Below are 18,527 nucleotides of genomic sequence, written 5' to 3'. Positions count from 1 at the left end.
GGATAATCTCTCATTTCATCATATCAGATTTTTTATTTTTACTGTGCATATAATTTTCCAGAAAACGTTCTACTGTCTTACAACTTTTTTTCTGTAAAATTCCTACTGTTACAAAATGTTTATCTCATAGCATCATTTTACCATCTGCACATGTCCCGATGGCTAACCCTTTGGATAAATCAAATTTCAACAAGAAAAGTGGGTTAAATGTTCAAATGTATCTTATGGGTGTAACGGGTGTAATAATTACTTTTGTTTTATTGAAATTCCTGCTGAAATATGTGTATAGTTTTTGGTAATTGTCCTGCAATGATGAGTCCAATAGTGCCACCTGCTGGTATGGAGTAGGGTTTGGTTTTTGCTTTTGACATGTGACCAGGAGGCGGGGTTTGTTGGCAGTCTACAGAGAGAGCTGCCAACGGTAAAACCCATCTTTTGGTGCACCACAAAAAAAAGTTAATTTTAAACATTATAACCACAGCTGACAAATCTCTCAACATGCACAGTAATGTGATTGATGTTGTCAAGCTGTTTGGATTTATTTTCATTTTGTTTCAGTTGTACTAAAATGTTAATTCCCCTTATAGAGATCAAAGAGATCAAAGCCAGCAGAGAAGCTAATGTTGTGACTCATTTCATCTGCAGGTAAATTGTATCCGTTTTTATACTCATTATTGTTCTTATTTCTTTTTTCTCATATAAATTAAAAAGGATGATGTTGGTTGGAATTTAGACTAAAGAAAAATATGTTGAAATTATTGTAAACGTTAAAAATCCACTTTACGATCTCTTGTTAAAAGTATCTTGTTAAAATGGATGTAAAAATGTATTGTGATATTCTAAAATTTATTTCATGTAAATTGAAAAGAAAGCTCTTTGATATGCTTTGGGCAGTCTACAGAGAGAGCTGCCAACGAGGTCGAAGAGATCAAAGCCAGCAGAGAAGCTAATGTTGTGACTCATTTCATCTGCAGAAACTGTAATAAAAAAAACCTCATCATCCAGTCCAGCGTGAATGTGGATCTTTGGTGGGACAGGTACACCGCGGTTACATGGGTACAAGAATAACCAACTTTCAATGTGCAATGTATTGCAATACCATGCAAATATTTGCACCCTTAAGGGGAGTCCTGCCATCAGTACATATTTTATTTCTCATGATTCTTTCAATTCATCTGGAATTCCCGATCTATGCTTGATTATTTACATGGGAAAAAAACACCCTCAGGCCTACTCTTATTCAACTGTGGCAAAAATAGAATTCAAAGGAACCCATGCTCCTTCAACTCCGTCATAGAAAAGCGTTGTTCTCCAAACTGTGATCTCGGGTTCGAGCAGAAGCATGGCCTGAAGCATCATATCAACTTGATGTGCTTACAAGAGATTTAAGAAATGTCATACTTGACTACTAGAGGTTCATGATTTTTCTTATGGTCTTACCACAATGCAAAACTTTTACTAGGTGATATACTCCCAAAGTAATTACAACAAATCATTCTGATAACATCAAGAAATAATATAAAACAGCATAACATTCTGACTCACAACATGTGGTAAGCTTTCTCTCCTGGCTTTGATCTCCGGCAAAACTAACATAAAATGTGACGGAAAGAAATAGAAAACAAATCCAAACAGCTTGCCAACATCATTTTTGCCGTTCCATGTATTCCGTTACTCCCCAAGCCTGCACACAATTGAGTCATTTTATTTATATTTAGTTTCTTTTGTCTTTTATTCGCATATTTGGTATTGGAGTAATCCAAAAGTCATTGAAAGTAATCAAGTTAAAGTAACCCTACCCAACCCTGTACATGACACATGGCACCAACCTAAGTGGTGATTCCAAGGTGTAGAAGAAATACAAATTCTCGACCTAAGTTTTTTCAAAATCTTTTTCATAAAAATTAACATTGGTAAGATAGTTCATATATTTTAAAACTGAATGAATATTTGACTAATATTTCAGCAATATTATTTTGTATAATGTACAATATTTTTGTGAACTGAAAAATCTGAAGTGATAACTGCTTTGTATTACCAATTAACTGTGATGATTAAAACGGAATGAATATGTAGATTATATATTTGTCGCCGATTTACAATTTCAACCGCGATAAGACTAAAATTTTGGGGAGCCATAGATCTCTGTTGGGACCCATAGATTTTTGAGCATGCGAGTCCCCGGGACCCATCACTTTTCACAGCTCAAATGAACACTGAGAAGGACATAAAAACATTTTAGAAAATGTCTCGTTGGTAAACGCTTAGTCCATTTTGTCCCTTTCTTCACATGTGCAATATGAAAACCAAACAGCCGTGATATGTACTAACTCCCCTTCATTGAACGCCAGCTTCGCACAGCTTGCCTCACGAGACGTGACGTCATCCGACACAACAGCATTCTTTCAGAAGCCTTTTTTTCGGTTTTATTTTTCTCGCTTGGACATTTTCCCAGAAAAAAAAAATTGGTGCTTAACATTTATTGCATATATAACAAAAGATTGGGCAGCACGGCGGGGCAGTGTTTGGCGTGTGTGCGGCACAGTTCTAAGGTCTGAGATCGAACCTCCTGTGCGGAGTTTGCATGTTCTCCCCGTGCTTGCGTGGGTTTCCATCGAGCATTCCGATTTCCTCCCACACATTCCAAAAACATGCATTTCAGGTGAATTGGCCATCCCAAATTGTCCCTAGGTGTGAATGAGCGAGTGAGTTGTCTGTCTCTGTGTGCCCTGCGACTGGATGGCAACGAGTTCAGGGTGTCCCCTGCCCACTGCCCGAAGATAGTTGGGATGGGCTCCAGCACTCCCGCGACCCTACTGAGGATAAGCGGTGCAGATAATGGATGGATGGATAACAAAAGATTTAAGAAGTAGATTAAAAATTTACCTGCGGTGGGTCTTTTTAAAGAACAATGGAAACCTTTAGCTGTGATTAAAGGCATGTGTTTATATCAGTTGTCTTGTGTTACACAAGTATGCCAGTGCTTCTTACTCATAATTGTTAGAAATATGAATGGTATTATACGATGCTTTGTCTAAAACGAAGTAGTAAAACTATTTTTCATTGCACTGTTATGTCAGCCATTGTTTTTCAAAGTGGGTATTTATGGCAATGTGTTGTTTTCTACAGTAACAAACCACATTTACATTGGTTTGACTATCAAGCCTGATTTATATGCCAGTTTAAAAAAAAAAAGAAAATACCGAGAGATCTTTGCCAGCCCACTTGCATTCATCTCGCCTGATGGGGGATGCTGGCCAAGGGATCTGCAAAGACAAACCAAACAGACCAAAGTAATGATTTATTCCGTATGCATCCATGCTTGTGTGTACAGTATGTGCAGATTGAGAGGCCCATGGTGCAATTTGTCCTCTACTTTGTTTCAATATACTGTATTATTCATTCAGATGAAGACAGTGCAGCCAAGTCACCCGGCATAGCTAGCATGGCGTGCGACTGTGTCTCTTTTGTAATATTAATGAGACATTTTCCAGTTGAAACCAAACAGGAGTAGCCAGAGGTGCATTAGACTCTGATTACAGAAAGTCAGCCAGACGTGACCCTGAAGGGTTTTTTTTTCACCTGTACGATATCTTTGCTGATGTTGAGGAGGTTGAAGGAGAAAATGTGGTCTTTGGCTCCCACCACCAGTCTTCCTTTCTCTTCGTCCAACAGGAGAGTGTGGTAAGACGAACTGTTTAGCAGACCCTCGAAAGTCACAAGGTTGTTGGACTCCAACATGTCTGCGGGCAAAGATAATGTGTTCATTGGTTTTGAGTGATTGTCAGACGAATGCTTTAAGATGTTGCTTCAGTCTTAAATTTGTAATATATCTGTTGTGCTACTGCTTTTAGATACCGACCCTTGGTCTCTGCCTGTCCTCCATGTTTGTGAATTTCCCTTCGGGGATGAATAAAGTATCTATCTATCTATCTATCTATCTATCTATCTATCTATCTATCTATCTATCTATCTATCTATCTATCTATCTATCTATCTATCTATCTATCTATCTATCTATCTATCTATCTATCTATCTATCTATCTATCTCTCTCTATCCATCTATCTATCTATCTATCTATCTATCTATCTATCTATTTATCTATCTATCTATCTATATATCTCTCTCTTTCTCTGTCTCTCAATCTCTCTCTCTCTCTCTCTCTATCTATCTATCTATCTATCTATCTATCTATCTATCTATCTATCTATCTATCTATCTATCTATCTATCTATCTATCTATCTCTCTCTTTCTCTCTCTCTTTCTATCTCTCTCTCTATCCATCTATCTATCTATCTATCTATCTATCTATCTATCTATCTATCTATCTATCTATCTATCTATCTATCTATCTATCTATCTATCTATCTATCTATCTATCTATCTATCTATCTATCTATCTCTCTCTCTATCCATCCATCCATCCATCCATCCATCTATCTATCTATCTATCTATCTATCTATCTATCTATCTATCTATCTATCTATCTATCTATCTATCTATCTATCTATCTATCTATCTATCTATCTATCTATCTATCTATCTATCTATCTATCTATCTATCTATCTATCTATCTATCTATCTATCTATCTATCTATCTATCTATCTATCTATCTATCTATCTATGTTTGAGATGTGCAAAAATGTTAAAGGTTTTACATTTTTAGAAGCAGTTTTTTTACAAAACCATTCCTTGGGGGAATCGCCTTTGAATTACAGTTGAATTTTCAGTCTCAATTTCAAAGCTGCTTAGAGAGTAATCAGTTTACAACAATAAACACAATGTTTTATTTCACCATTAGACAGTGTATGTATTATTCAATGCACTGACAGAACCGAGGACCAAAATGATGTACAGTGGGACCTCGCTACTTCGCGGTTTGACGTTCGCGGCTTCAGGTCACTCCCGGGCCGCGCGACGGAGCGAGTTCGGTGGACGCGGCGTCACGCAGCGCGGCGCGGGAATAGGCGGCGGGCGTGATCGGGCTACCCCCGTAACTGGGGGGAGCCCGTTCGTCCGACGACCCCAGTAGCGCGGCGCGAGACAGGCGGCCGTCCGCGCGCAGCGGGCGAAAGGCGGTAGACGGGTGCGGGACCCCCGTAACTGTGTCGGTGTCGTGGGTATTGCGCCCGAAAGTACCCGCGCCGCGGGTTAGGGGCTCGCTCGCGGGAGCAACCGAACAGCACCCGCGGTGCGGCGCAAGTAAAAGCCCTGTCGTGAATTTGTCTCCGATCGTCCCGGGCGGACGTAAAATCGCCCAGCTGTACGAATCTTAGCGGTGGATCACTCGGCTCATGCGTCGATGAAGAACGCAGCAAGGTGCGAGAACTAATGTGATTTGCAGCTGCAATTGGCTGGCAACCAGTTCAGGGTGTCCCATGCCCACTGCCCAGAGATGGCTGGGATGGGCTGTGCAGATAACGAGCTGAGATGAGATTTTTTTTTTTTTCTTTTTGAAGGGGCGTTGCTACTTCGCAGATTTTCACTTTTTGCGGGTGGTTTTGTTCCCCATAAACCGGGTCTAAAAAAAAATAAGAAAAAAATATACATATATATATATATATATATATATATATATATATATATATATATATATATATATTTTTTTTTTTTTTTTTTTGAAGGTGCGCCGCTACTTCGCGGATTTTCACTTATCACGGGTGGTTTTGGTCCCCATTAACTGCGATAACCGAGGTCTTACTGTATTGACCAAAATGATGATGCCTGAAAATGGTCTGCACACCATCTATCATGTGACTCTCGATAGTTAATAAATAGCATCTTTGATGACTATGGCCACGTATTGCAAAAAAAAAAAGAAAAAAAAGTGAAAATATACTAAAAAACATTGGGAAACAAATTGGGAAAAAATTGGGATTTGGGAAAGGATATTAAAATGAAATACAGACAGAACTGCAATGAAAACGGCGGAATGGTAATAACCCCGAATACCCCTCAGCCCTCAATGAGTAGCAAATATTAATTTTTTTAGGGTTCAGCAGCTATCGGAATATATTGCATTTATGTTTGAAGTTTGTCGTTAATTAGTTGTTGTTATCGCCAATGTCCTATGGAAATATTGAACAACCGTGTCAAAAATGTTCCCAATTTCTCAGCAACAGGTATCAAAATTTAAATCAAACAATGGAATGAAATGGGATGTTGGACATTCATAGCTTTGAACAATCCTTCGTGCCGAACACAAGTTGGAAAATGTGTCCAAAAGATTTTTTCCAGAACGTAAATGTTGGTTAAAATTAATATCCTAGAGATGTCTGGGTTGTTCTACAAATATGAACACTTAACAAAGAAGCTATTCTCCTTATAAGTATATGCCAGTAGTGTACACCTTTGAAGATGTTATTCCACTGTAGGCTACAGTATAGTATAACATAACTGGGTGCTGAAAATGCAATTTCTGTCAGCTTTGCCATATTGCTGTGGTTTTTTTCTCTTTATTTTCTCAAAGACACCTTTAAATTTGTCAAACTGGGCCAAGGAGCACAGCCAGAAAAAACTGAGGCAGCAGTTCCAAACCTAACTATTCTGCCCAGGTGATGCCAGCCACTGTGGAGCCAGTCATTAAGATCCATCGAGATGGTCAGCTTTCAAGACCAGCAAAGCTGAAAACATACTGTGTTCACAATGGAAAACTGTGGGGAACATATACCATAGAAATATACTCCACACCTCAAACTGCAATATTTCCAGAATTACGGCTAACCACAGCGGCTATTAGGACTCATTAAGTATGGGTTGCAGATCACGTTTTGCTGCATAATAGGAGGGTTTGCCAAAGTGACATTTGCTTTCACAGCGGAAAGCTCGACATGTCTAAGTGTCGATGAAAGCCCTGTTCTATGAATATTCCATTAAGCATGTAATTATCACATTATAAGGGCCTTTGTGTAATGAAAATAAATGACATCATCAACTCAGACGTAAGTCAGAATCTAATGGAATACTGACAAAAAAGAAAAAGCTGAGCATGCTTTGTAAAAAAACATTTTCAAAGCTCATGAAAGCGTCTTTTTATTTCATACGTTATCATTGAAATGGATGAATTCTTGGTGATACGACAATTGAATAAAAAATATGAATTTGCTGCGCCAATTTTGCTAATATTTTGACAGTTGAGCAGTCAGCAGAAGAGAAACATTTAGACAGCATTGGAAATGTAAAGCCGAGGCTGCATTAACCCGCAGCCCTGAGGTATGGACAAAACACTCTCTCAGAACCTGATATGTTTTCCCTGATTCGGAAATCCCAGGAGGATTCGAAAGAATGCCTGAAGTTGTGAAGCCAAGAAATTCTGATAAATGGAATTGTTTACAAAAGAACGATCTTGTCAATCATAAATCTGGACATTCATTCAGCGTTTAACAATAAAATCTATTCGTCATGCATCTACATCTAAACCTAAAACAAAAAGTACATTCCAGATTTTGTTCTCTTTTAGACGTGGTGATCCATCACAAGTAAATACATTCCCAGTAAAAAGCTTAAGCTTAACACCTACCCTATCCATTTCCATCTCCACTGTGGCTAAGATGAGAAAGATGGATTAGAAATTCTGTTATATAAACAATTCAATATCGATGTGGAAACACCTATTACTTCCCGACAATTTGTCATGTAAAAGGAATTGTTATAATGAGTGAGTTTGGCTAACATCACTCATTCCTCATCATCATTAGATTATACATCCATGCATCCATCAACTTTGTTGTATCCAGATTTGGGTCGCTGGGAAAGCAGCCTCAGCAGGGAAGCCCTGACATCCGTACTCTCTGGCATTCCCAGGGCAGCTTAGAAACGTAGTCTCTCCCGCGTGTCCTGGGTCGTTCCCGAGGGCCTCAAACCAGTGGGATCTTTCGGTCATGACCAGTGTTCCCTCTAAGCTGCGCGCGTGCGCAATTGCGCACTGCTCGCACATTCTCAGTGCACAAGAAAATCTAGCCAGCGCACAAAAATGAGGGCTCAAAATTACTCATTAAGAAGCGACTTAAATCAAAGTTACAGTACAGTGCACGAAGGTAAAAATACACGGGTTCCCTGACGTTGTGTCCTAAATGCGGTATTTGGAAGTCGAGTCGAAGTAGAACGAAGTTGAGTAAAGTTAGTAGAGTTTGTCGAGAACCGGCTTCTTCGGCTCGGCTCACTAAAAGTAACCGGCTCTTTCGGGTCCTAAACGGCTCTTTAGGTTGTTTTTGCTTCTTTAATCCCAACATGACCAAATATTATGTAAAATTATGCACAAAATGACTTAAAGGAAGGGGGAAATAGAACAAAAAAGTAGTGAAAAGCTGAGAAAAAAAGAAACAAAAGGAAGAGAAAATAAGAAGGAAAAATTTAGAAAAAAGACAGAAAAAAAGAAAAGAAAGAAATGTAGGAAAAAAGTAAATAGAGAACAAAAAGAAAAAAGTAACAGCTCGGAAAAAATAAACACAATGAGGTTTTTTTAAAGGGATTTAAAAAAAAACTAGAAAAAAAACACAGAAAAAAAGAAGAAAAAAATTGTGTTGCATTCAAATCATTTCCAATTATATCAAGTGAATCTTGTTGCCAACATTGTACTTCCACTAAAAAATGTGATTAAGTACAGTTCTGTATCTTACAACCGACTCAATAAGCCCCCAAAAATGTTAATATTATGTGACAAAATATATCAGGAAATAAAAATAAATGGATATCTTGTGAAAGAATTGTAAGAACAAACGACGTTTGTAGGCCGTACAACCTTTGCAATAGTACATGAGTCAATTCATTCAAAAGAGAAAAATAATTTTGCATTGCCGGAAACTCAGCAAAATGTAACTTGTCAAGTTTTGGACATGTTTGATCATTAATTATCTTGCCACACTTGGGATTATGGTTTCTCACTGTTGTTTTAAGCGTTGCTCACCGACTTTGTGTGAACGCTCAGACCCGTGGAAAATTACAGGGAACATTGGTCATGACAGTTCATGACCATAAGTAAGGGTAAGAACCGATAAATTAAGAACTTTGCCTTTCGGTAAACTCTGCAATGATCCATCCTGGGAAGAACCCGGGAAGAGCAAGCCACCTTTTCCTTGCTGAGAACCATGGTCTCTGATTTGGAGATCTTTATCACGCTCGCTTGCACTTAGCTGCGAACCTGTCCGGTGAGAGCTGACGATCAGGGCTTGAAGAAGTCAACAGCACCATATCATCTGCAAAAAGCAGAGATGCGTTGCTGAGCCCCCCAAACTAGAACCCTTCAACGCCACAGCTGCACCTATAAATTCTGTTCACAACACCCATATTGGCCAGAAATTTGAATGTGCGCCTGTTATGGAGACAAAATTCGAAACGTGTTACCATATTTAAACAATTACTGATCAGTCTGACCATAATTGTATAACAATGGTGGAAACAGGGATTGAACCAGATGGCAATAGTAAGAGGACTGAATCCTAACCAACAGGCTACTATAACTGCAACATAATGGATGCAACAGGAATCGTGCACAGACTTTAGCAATGAGAGCTCCAGATCCTACCCACTACACCAGTGGTTTGCAACCATTGTGCTGTGGCACACTAGTGTGCCGTGAGAGTTTGTCTAGTGTGCCACACTAAATCACTCAATTTTATCTTTACAAAAAAGCATGTCAGTTAGCTGCAGATCCCGTTTTCAGTGTTTTTTCTTCCCGTTTTGACAACTACACTATGGATTACTTCTATCCTATGGGACATGGGTTTTAGCGCACAAAAAATGCGTGTATTCAAGGAATTTCAACTCCTTACCCTGAAGAATTCTCGTGCCGGCGTGATGAAGGGGCCTATCGTGGAAGAAGAGCCGGAGCTAGCGAAGCGGCTAGCGGCGTTATAAGTCTTCGGTACCATCCGTAATCATGGTAAATGCGAACTCACGACCAAATAAGATCATCGAGTGCTTGTGGAAAACATCGAAGCGCACAGGGAGCGCAGTTGCTGTGTTTTGCGGAAACGTGGCTCACGTTTAGCATTCCGGACGCTAACGTGTAGCCACCCGGAGCTACCCGGAGCTATCCGGCTTCAACACCGCTAAACAGAGACACGAAAGCTGGGGGGAATCGGAGAGGAGGCGGACTTGCTAACACGAGGTGGTGTATCCCTGGATTTTCACAAAGAAAAGTTTTCCATCTGCCGCAGGGATGTCGAACTTTTGGACTGGCGTGACGTCATCCACTTCGCTACAAGCACCCCTAGGGCATCATGTTCATCTGTTAATAAACAACGGGGTAGACTGCTGGAAGTGTGAATTTCCCTACGGGGATGAATAAAGTATCTATTTATCTATCTATCTATCTATCTATCTGCTCATGAGGTTGTACAGTATATGTATTGCCTTATTTGATTTTATCAGTGTTCTCGTTTGCCCGCGTCCCTGCGTCCTAGACGCATCATTTTTGCTGGGGACGCATAGTCTCAAATCAACGTGCGTCCCTGGGACGCACCCTTTTTGACACAAAATTGTCATTATTACCCGATTACTTTTTTTTTTACAAATATTTACCGCACTCCAAACTTTTCGTCAGGCAGATCCGCCATTGTGGTTTTGGTCTCGCGGTTCGAGTTTTCGTCTGCACGCCGATCTCGGCAAACGAGATCTCGTTGCTTCGAGATTATGTCATTGTTGTGGTACTTGTTGTTGAGGGAAGGTGAAAATCAACACAAAATTGGTAATCTCTTCAGTGTCAGTAATAAGTCGAAACATAATGCAGAAAGTGATTATTGAGTCCCCGGGACCCGTCACTTTTCAGAGGTAAAATGAACAGTTTTATGACTAAAATAATTTAGGATTGCATTGCAAAAAATAATGAAATATATTTGACATCATCAAAATCTTGTACATAATTCTGCTGGTTTTAATCATTCTACGCCTGTAAATTAATTAAGTAGTAAAAAAAATTCCATTGGCAGATCATGTTTTCTCAATTTAAGTGCATACATGTCATTTTTGTTTTACAAAAACAAGACAAAAATACTTGTGAAACTTGAAAAAAAAACAGACAAAAACAAAATAAAATTGAGCAAAAATAAAGCAAAAATTATTCTGGGTATTAACTCCAAAGCCACCGTGACCACAAATGAGAAGAAAAACTTTACACGATCATTTTAGTCAACATGGTACTTGTGCCAAGAATTCATTTGTAACACTTTAGATGGATAGAAGGATATCTTGATGAAATTACAGACAACACATGAAAAGGTATTAGGTCTTATCTCTCTTATACTTTCGGAAACAGATATGTTAGAGAAATAAAAAAAAAAAACAATAACTGATGTAAAATCAGAATAAAATTAAAACTAAGCATTGTAAATGTCGTTTTGAGTATGTGAGGACTTTTGCGTTTATTTTTGCTTTCAGGACAACCAAATTAATTCCCACAATGCTGTTCTCTTCATTCAGTTCAGAATCTCAAGTGCTTTGGACAGACTTTGCGAGTCAGCAATGCAAAACTGTAAAGCAGTGGTCCCCAACCTTTTCTGTACCAAGGACCAATGTTCCCTGTAATTTTCCACGGGTCTGAGCGTTCACTCAAAGTCGGTGAGCAACGCTTGAAACAGCGGTGAGCAACGGCAATCCCAAGTGTGGCAACTGAGTCATTATCAAACATGTCCAAAACTTGACAATACGTCACATTTTGCTGAGTTTCCGGCAATGCAAAATAATTTTTCACTTTTGAATGAATTGACTCATGTATTATTGCAAAGGTTGTACTGCTTACAAATGTCGTTTGTTTTTACAACAATTATTTCACAAGATTTTTTTTCCTGGTATCTTTTGTCGCTTAATACTAACAATTTTGGGGGCTTATTTAGTCGGTTGCACGATACAGAGCTGTATTTAATCACATTTTTGGGGGGGGGAAGTACAATGTTGGCAACAAGATTGACTTGGTATCATTGGAAAGTATTTGAATGCAACACAAACTTTTTCTTCCTTTTCCTTGTATTTTTCCATTTTTTAATCCCTTTTAAAAAAATATAATGGTGTTTATTTTTTCCTAGCTGTTACTTTTTTTCCTTTGTTTCTTTCTTTTCTTTTTTTCTGTTTTTTCTTCTGAATTTTTCCTTCTTTTTTCTCTTCCTTGTGTTTCTTTTTTCTCAGCTTTTTCATTTTGGTATTTTTTTTCTTTTTTGTTCTATTTCCCCCCCTTCCTTTAAGTCATTTTGTGCACAATTTTACATAATATTTGGTCATATAGGGATGAAAGAAGCAAAAATAATCTGAAGAGCCGTTTAGGACCCGAAAGAGCCGGTTCCTTTTAGTGAGCTGAGCCGAAGAAGCCGGTTCTCGAAAAACTTCACACACGCAGCTTAGAGGAAACATTGCGCTGGCTAGGATTTTCTTGTGCGCTGAGAATGTGCAGGCAGTGCGCGATTGCGCACGCGCGCATCTTAGAGGGAACACTGCCAAGGACTGGTGTAAATTCTGACAATATTTCCGCTGCCCGACCTAATACAAATATCAGCAATTTGCTGTCGACTAAAAATAGTGCGATGGAACCTATGGCCATTTCATGTGATGTGTGTATCCCTAACCTTCGAGTGGATACAATCCAGCATGCTCCCTGCTGTGATCCAGGTTCAATTCCCATTTATTCAATCAACAGTCAAATATGGTACTTTTTTATTTTTTTGTACAACCCTATCCCATATTTTAGTTTTAATTCCATGCACCTTATAGTCCGGTGCACCTTATATTTTTAACACACAACACAAAAGACTGTAAGACAATGACTTCATAACAGACTTCTTATCTCATCTCATCTCATCTCATCTCATCTCATTAGCTACACCGCTTATCCTCAGTAGGGTCGCGGGGGTGCTGGAGCCCATCCCAGCAATCATCGGGCAGTGGGCAGGGGACACCCTGAACTGGTTGCCAGTCAATCGCAGGGCACACGGGGACAGACAACTCACTCGCTCATTCACACCTAGGGACAATTTGGACCGGCCAATTCACTTGAAATACATGTTTTTGGAATGTGGGAGGAAACCGGAGTGCCCGGAGGAAACCCACGCAAGCACGGGGAGAACATACAAACTCCGCACAGGAAGTCTGGAGCTGGATATGAACCCACGCAGGAGGTTCCCAAGACATGAACTGTGCCGCACATGCGCTAACCACTGCGCTGCCGTGCTGCCCTCATAACAGACTTGTTGCCTTAAATTAATTTAAGGTATGCAATGCTCTATGGGATGGCTTTAAATATATTGATAAAAACAATGCAACCATTAGTGATTTTTTATTGGATTCATGTATGCTTGCATTGCTACCTGCATGTTTTCAAAGAAACAGGAAGACTAAAACCGCTGATCTATAAGTTTCCATGTGATTGACATCCAGGGTTGGGCTGGGTTACTTTAACTGGATTACTTTCAATTACTTTTGGATTACTTCAATACCAAATATGCTAATAAAAGACATGAGAAACTAAATATGAATACAATTACTCATTTTGGTGCAGGCTTGGGGAGTAACGGAATACATGGAACGGCAAAAATGATGCTGGGGTTCGATTTAATGACCTCAGAACTGTGCTGCACACGCACTAACCACTGCGACACCGTGCTGCCCATAGGATAAGTATCTAATTAATATTTTGAAAGACAAAAACTTTGTCTGGTAATGCCAAATAATTAGTCCTTGGGAGGTTGATGTGGGTAAGAATGGTTACAGTAACCTACAAAAACCTTAACTACGTAATTCCAACTTCATTGTTCGGATACAATTTGATATACAACAGAAAACAAATTGACAATAAAATCATACCACAAATATAATTTGATGTCAGTGTACTCCCCGAAGTTCACAAAACTGGTGATATATGAGCTGTATTTGTGTGCATGTCCAAATATGTCACACTCCACAACTTTATCACAAGGGTTGGGTAGGGTTACTTTAACTGGATTACTTTCAATTACTTTTGGATTACTCCAATACAAAATATGCTAATAAAAGACAAAAGAAACTAAATATGAATAAAAGTACTAAATTCTGTGCAGGCTTGGGGAGTACGGAATACATGGAACGGCAAAAATGATGTTGGCAAGCTGTTTGGATTTATCTTCATTTTGTTTCTGTCGTATTTTATGTTAGTTTTGCCGGAGATCAAAGAGATCAAAGCCAGGAGAGAAAGCTTACCACGTGTTGTGAGTCATCATTTTATTCATATTTAGTTTCTTTTGTATTTTATTATCATATTTGGTATTGGAGTACTCCAAAAGTAATTGAAAGTAATCAAGTTAAAGTAACCCTACCCAACCCTTCATTTTGTCTTAGTTTTGCCGGAGATCAAAGCGATCAAAGCCAGGAGAGAAAGCTTACCACGTGTTGTGAGTCATCATTTGATTCATATTTAGTTTCTTTTGTCTTTTATTAGCATATTTGGTATTGGAGTAATCCAAAAGTAATTGAAAGTAATCAAGTTAAAGTAACCCTACCCAACCCTGGAGATGGTGTAAGTGTGTGTATGGTGCCCACTTGGATTTGTGTTATCGAGGAAAAAAAGGGATGTTTTTTCCGCATGGTATGGGCCTCTGCATGTTGGAACTAGTTTCCCCTATGGAGATCCAATTACTTATTTGTATGTGTAATATCATAGTTTAAAACGGTGCGTTTAAATGTTTTCAAAATGTTCACAAAACAACGATGTTGTGTCACTTTGAACAGGTGTCAGCTGCTTTCGTGCCAATGGCTAACTTTTTTTCTTTGACCTGTCCCTTGAACTGCTTTTGCCATCCAGCAGGGTTGGGTAGTGTTACTTTAACTGGATTACTTTCAATTACTTTTGGATTACTCCAATATGAAATAGGCTAATAAAAGACAAAAGAAACTAAATATGAATAAAATGATGACTCACAACACGTGGTAAGCTTTCTCTCCTGGCTTTGATCTCCGGCAAAACTAACATAAAATGAGACAGAAACAAAATGAAAATCAATCCAAACAGCTTGCCAACATCATTTTTGCCGTTCCATGTGTTCCGTTACTCCCCAAGCCTGCACAAAATTTAGTCATTTTATTCATATTTAGTTTCTTTTGTCTTTTATGAGCATATTTGGTATTGGGGTCAACCAAAAGTAATTGAAAGTAATCCAGTTAAAGTAACCCTACCCAACCCTGGTCAGGTCTGATTTTTTTATTTTAACCTGTCATTTTTTTTCTTGCCCCCTTGTTCGTTCATTACTTTTTTCCTGGTTTTGTTAATAAATACAAGCCTTATTTTGAGCACCCATGCATTGGTTTCAGCTTTCTCTTCACTTGGGTCCATCCTCAAAAGCAGATACTGAAATTCTTCACTTTTGACATTTGCAACGTCTCTTATACCGGTACAAACATCCAATGTGATTTCCCATTAATTATGACAGTTGATGTTTGTTTTTCACTCATCCACCCTTTTATTTTACATTACTACACTCGTGTTAGTTTGTTACTTTGTTCCTTGCATTTTCCATTTCCAGTCTTGGTTTTTGGGAATGGTTTGGACTTAGTCAGGTCCAGGGTTGGGTAGGGTTACTTTAACTTGAATACTTTCAATTACTTTTGGATGACTCCAATACCAAATATGCTAATAAAAGACAAAAAAAAAACTAAATATGAATACAATGATGACTCACAACACGTGGGAAGCTTTCTCTACTGGCTTTGATCTCCGGCAAAACTAACATCAAATGCGACAGAAACAAAATGAAAATCAATCCAAACAGCTTGCCAACATCATTTTTGCCGTTCCATGTATTCCGTTACTCCCCAAGCCTGCACAAAATTTTGTAATTTCATTCATATTTAGTTTATTTTGTCTTTTATGAGCATATTTGGTATTGGAGTAATCCAAAAGTAATTGAAAGTAATCCAGTTAAAGTAACCCTACCCAACCCTGCCATCCAGGAATAATTTCCTCACTTTCTCTGTCTTTGGTTGTTTCAACAGCTGCTCTTTCTTTAACTTCTGGCTCACTCACTCAGTCTTACTGCATCTTCCGTCGCAAAGAAGGCAAACTCAGCAATGGGACGACGGAAAGAATTCATGCAAAGAAACAAGATTCCCATGTGAGACCGGTAAAAATAAACTCTTTTACCCTACATTCTTCTCCTCTCCTTTATTGACTGGGGGCAGTGGTAGTGGTAGTGTGTTATCTAAGTGCTTCCAGTGAAACAGAAGGAACATATCTTGACAAAAGCCCACGTGTGGCATGTGCTGTATGTGGGAACACTGATGCATCACTCACGTTATGCAGTCATACTATTGATTGTGAGAACATATGCATTGAATAACACAAGCAGACTACAGACGCTTGGTTTATGCCTGAGGAAATGCACCTCAAAGCTTAATTAGTGAAGAATGTTCTCCAGTACAAAGACGCTGAAATGCAGAACACATCTCCTCTGCCTATTTTTACTTTTTGCATGCTGGTTGGTTTAATGCAAATGGGGGTTGTCATTACTGTTCTGTAAGATGCAAGCCTAAGGGACGTGCCTTGAGCTGCTTTCAAACTTTCAATTTTTGCTTTTTAAAAGTTCCCGATTTTTTCGATTCTTTTGGATATTTATTGCAAGAGAATAAGTATCTATTTAATATTTGGAAAGACAAGAACTGTGTCTGGTAAAGCCAAATAATTACAGTATTTTCCGCACTATAAAGCGCACCGGGTTATAGGGCGCACCCCCCAAAAATAGTTTTTGGTCCTATAGTTTCCATACATAAGGCGCACCGGATTATAAGGCGCTACAATGGGAACGTCCACAAAACAGTCAGATAGTTCAGTCAAACTTATTACCCCCTTAACATTCCCAAAGCTTGCAAAGAAGCAAATACGTGTCTCAGACACGTGCGGATGCGGTGTCCGTACGATGTCACCAAACAAATATTTCTTAGTTTCCATTTTATTTTTTGCTAGCCACTGTGTGGACAGCAAAGTAAGAATTTTATTGTGCAGGGAAACGGGGTTCTTTACTGTGCATATGACAATAAACACTTTGAATTGAATTTAGTTTAAAAATAGACTCATCACAGAAACATCAAGATCGTTCTAAAACAAGATCCCGGGAAAATATAAAGCCGCATAGCTCACCTAAGTTCTCTTGCAGCCATCACGTTCAACAATGATACGTAACCATGGTCTTCTTACAACCGTGAGTGTAGTAAATCCAGGAAAGTAAAATAATTACAAATACAGAATAAAAAAATGTTTTCTCTATGCTGTAGTGCAACCCGGCCAATTGCAGGCTTTGTTTCGCCCCTTTAGCCTATGCGAGCCTGTAAATGATAAAAAGGATCCGCCCCCTTTACCTCCGAATAACTTTAGCCAATAGTGACTAATTCAAATGATGATTGACACATTGGTTAGCCAATGAAACGCCGGTTTATAAATCCCAGCATACACCGCGGACGACTTCGCCTTCGGGGGAAAATCGAGTCGGCGGCTGCTTGCCTTAGTTGCAAGACTTTGCGACTTAATATTGATCTATATATAAGACGCACTGTATTATAAGGCGCATGGTCAGCTTTTGAAAAAAATAAAGGCTTTTAGGTGTGCCTTATAGTGCGGAAAATACGGTAGTCCTCGTGAGGTTGGTGTGGGTAAGAATGGTTACAGTAACCTACAAAAACCTTAACTACGTAATTCAAACTTCATCGTTCAGATACAACTTGATATACAACAGAAAACAAATTGACAATAAAATCATACCACAAATATAATTTGATGTCAGTGTACTCCCCGAAGTTCACAATACTGGTGATATATGAGCTGTATTTGTGTGCACGTCCAAATATGTCACACTCCATCACTTTATGACCAGGGTTGGGTAGGATTACTTTAACTTGATTACTTTCAATTACTTTTGGATTACTCCAATACAAAATGTGCTAATAAAAGACAAAAGAAACTAAATATGAATACAATTACTAAATTCTTTGCAGGCTTGGGGAGTAACGGAACACATGGAACACCTCATTTGGATGATTGTATGTCCTTTCGAGCAGTACAAACTCGTCAAGATACACTCCTCCAATAGGAAATGCTCAAAGATCCAAGATTTTGTTTGTTTCATTCTTCTTTTAAGTATGATTTTTAAGGGTTACCTTTGTTTTTCTAATAATCCTTAAAATAAGCCAATTGATATTATTCCCTGTTTTCAAAGAAAGATCGTGCGAATGAATAAAATGATCTACTTATCTGCTGGAGTAGACAAATATGTTGGTTTTAAGTATAAATGTTCTTATTTTAAGTCAAGTCATGGTAGTATTAAGTATTTTTATAGCCCTTAATCACAAAAAGTCTCAAAGGGCTGCACAGACAACAGATTATTGCAGACCACGGACTATTATGACACCATCCCCTGATCTAAAACCTACATGAGGGCAAGGGAAAACTCAAAAACCTCAACATGAGGAAAATGAAGAAACCTTGAGAAGGGACCGCACATGAGGATGACCAGGCTGCAATGGATATTGTCAATATGAAAATATAGGTTATTCATATGCTTTAGAATAGAAGTGTG

General features: G+C 38.7%; 1 protein-coding gene and 1 pseudogene across 1 annotated transcript in view; one reads left to right on the top strand and one right to left on the bottom strand.

Annotated features, from left to right (window-relative positions):
- sema3ab (sema domain, immunoglobulin domain (Ig), short basic domain, secreted, (semaphorin) 3Ab) overlaps positions 1-18,527 on the bottom strand; it is a 58,346-nt gene that overhangs the window by 26,925 nt on the left and 12,894 nt on the right. Inside the window, exons 2-3 of the mRNA XM_088339580.1 lie at positions 3,583-3,743; positions 3,204-3,266 (exon numbers count right to left, since the gene is read on the bottom strand). Of these exons, the coding sequence (XP_088195706.1) occupies positions 3,204-3,266; positions 3,583-3,743 (224 nt within the window). The remainder of the gene's footprint in view (positions 1-3,203; positions 3,267-3,582; positions 3,744-18,527) is intronic.
- LOC148362162 (5.8S ribosomal RNA) lies at positions 5,274-5,434 on the top strand (annotated as a pseudogene).

This window comes from Urocampus carinirostris, chromosome 7 (assembly GCF_059441175.1).
Source record: "Urocampus carinirostris isolate Australia breed hairy pipefish chromosome 7, RoL_Ucar_1.0, whole genome shotgun sequence".
Taxonomy (NCBI): Eukaryota; Metazoa; Chordata; class Actinopteri; order Syngnathiformes; family Syngnathidae; genus Urocampus; species Urocampus carinirostris.
The sequence above is the reverse complement of the archived record's forward strand: the minus strand, read 5'-3'. Positions and strand labels throughout refer to the sequence as shown.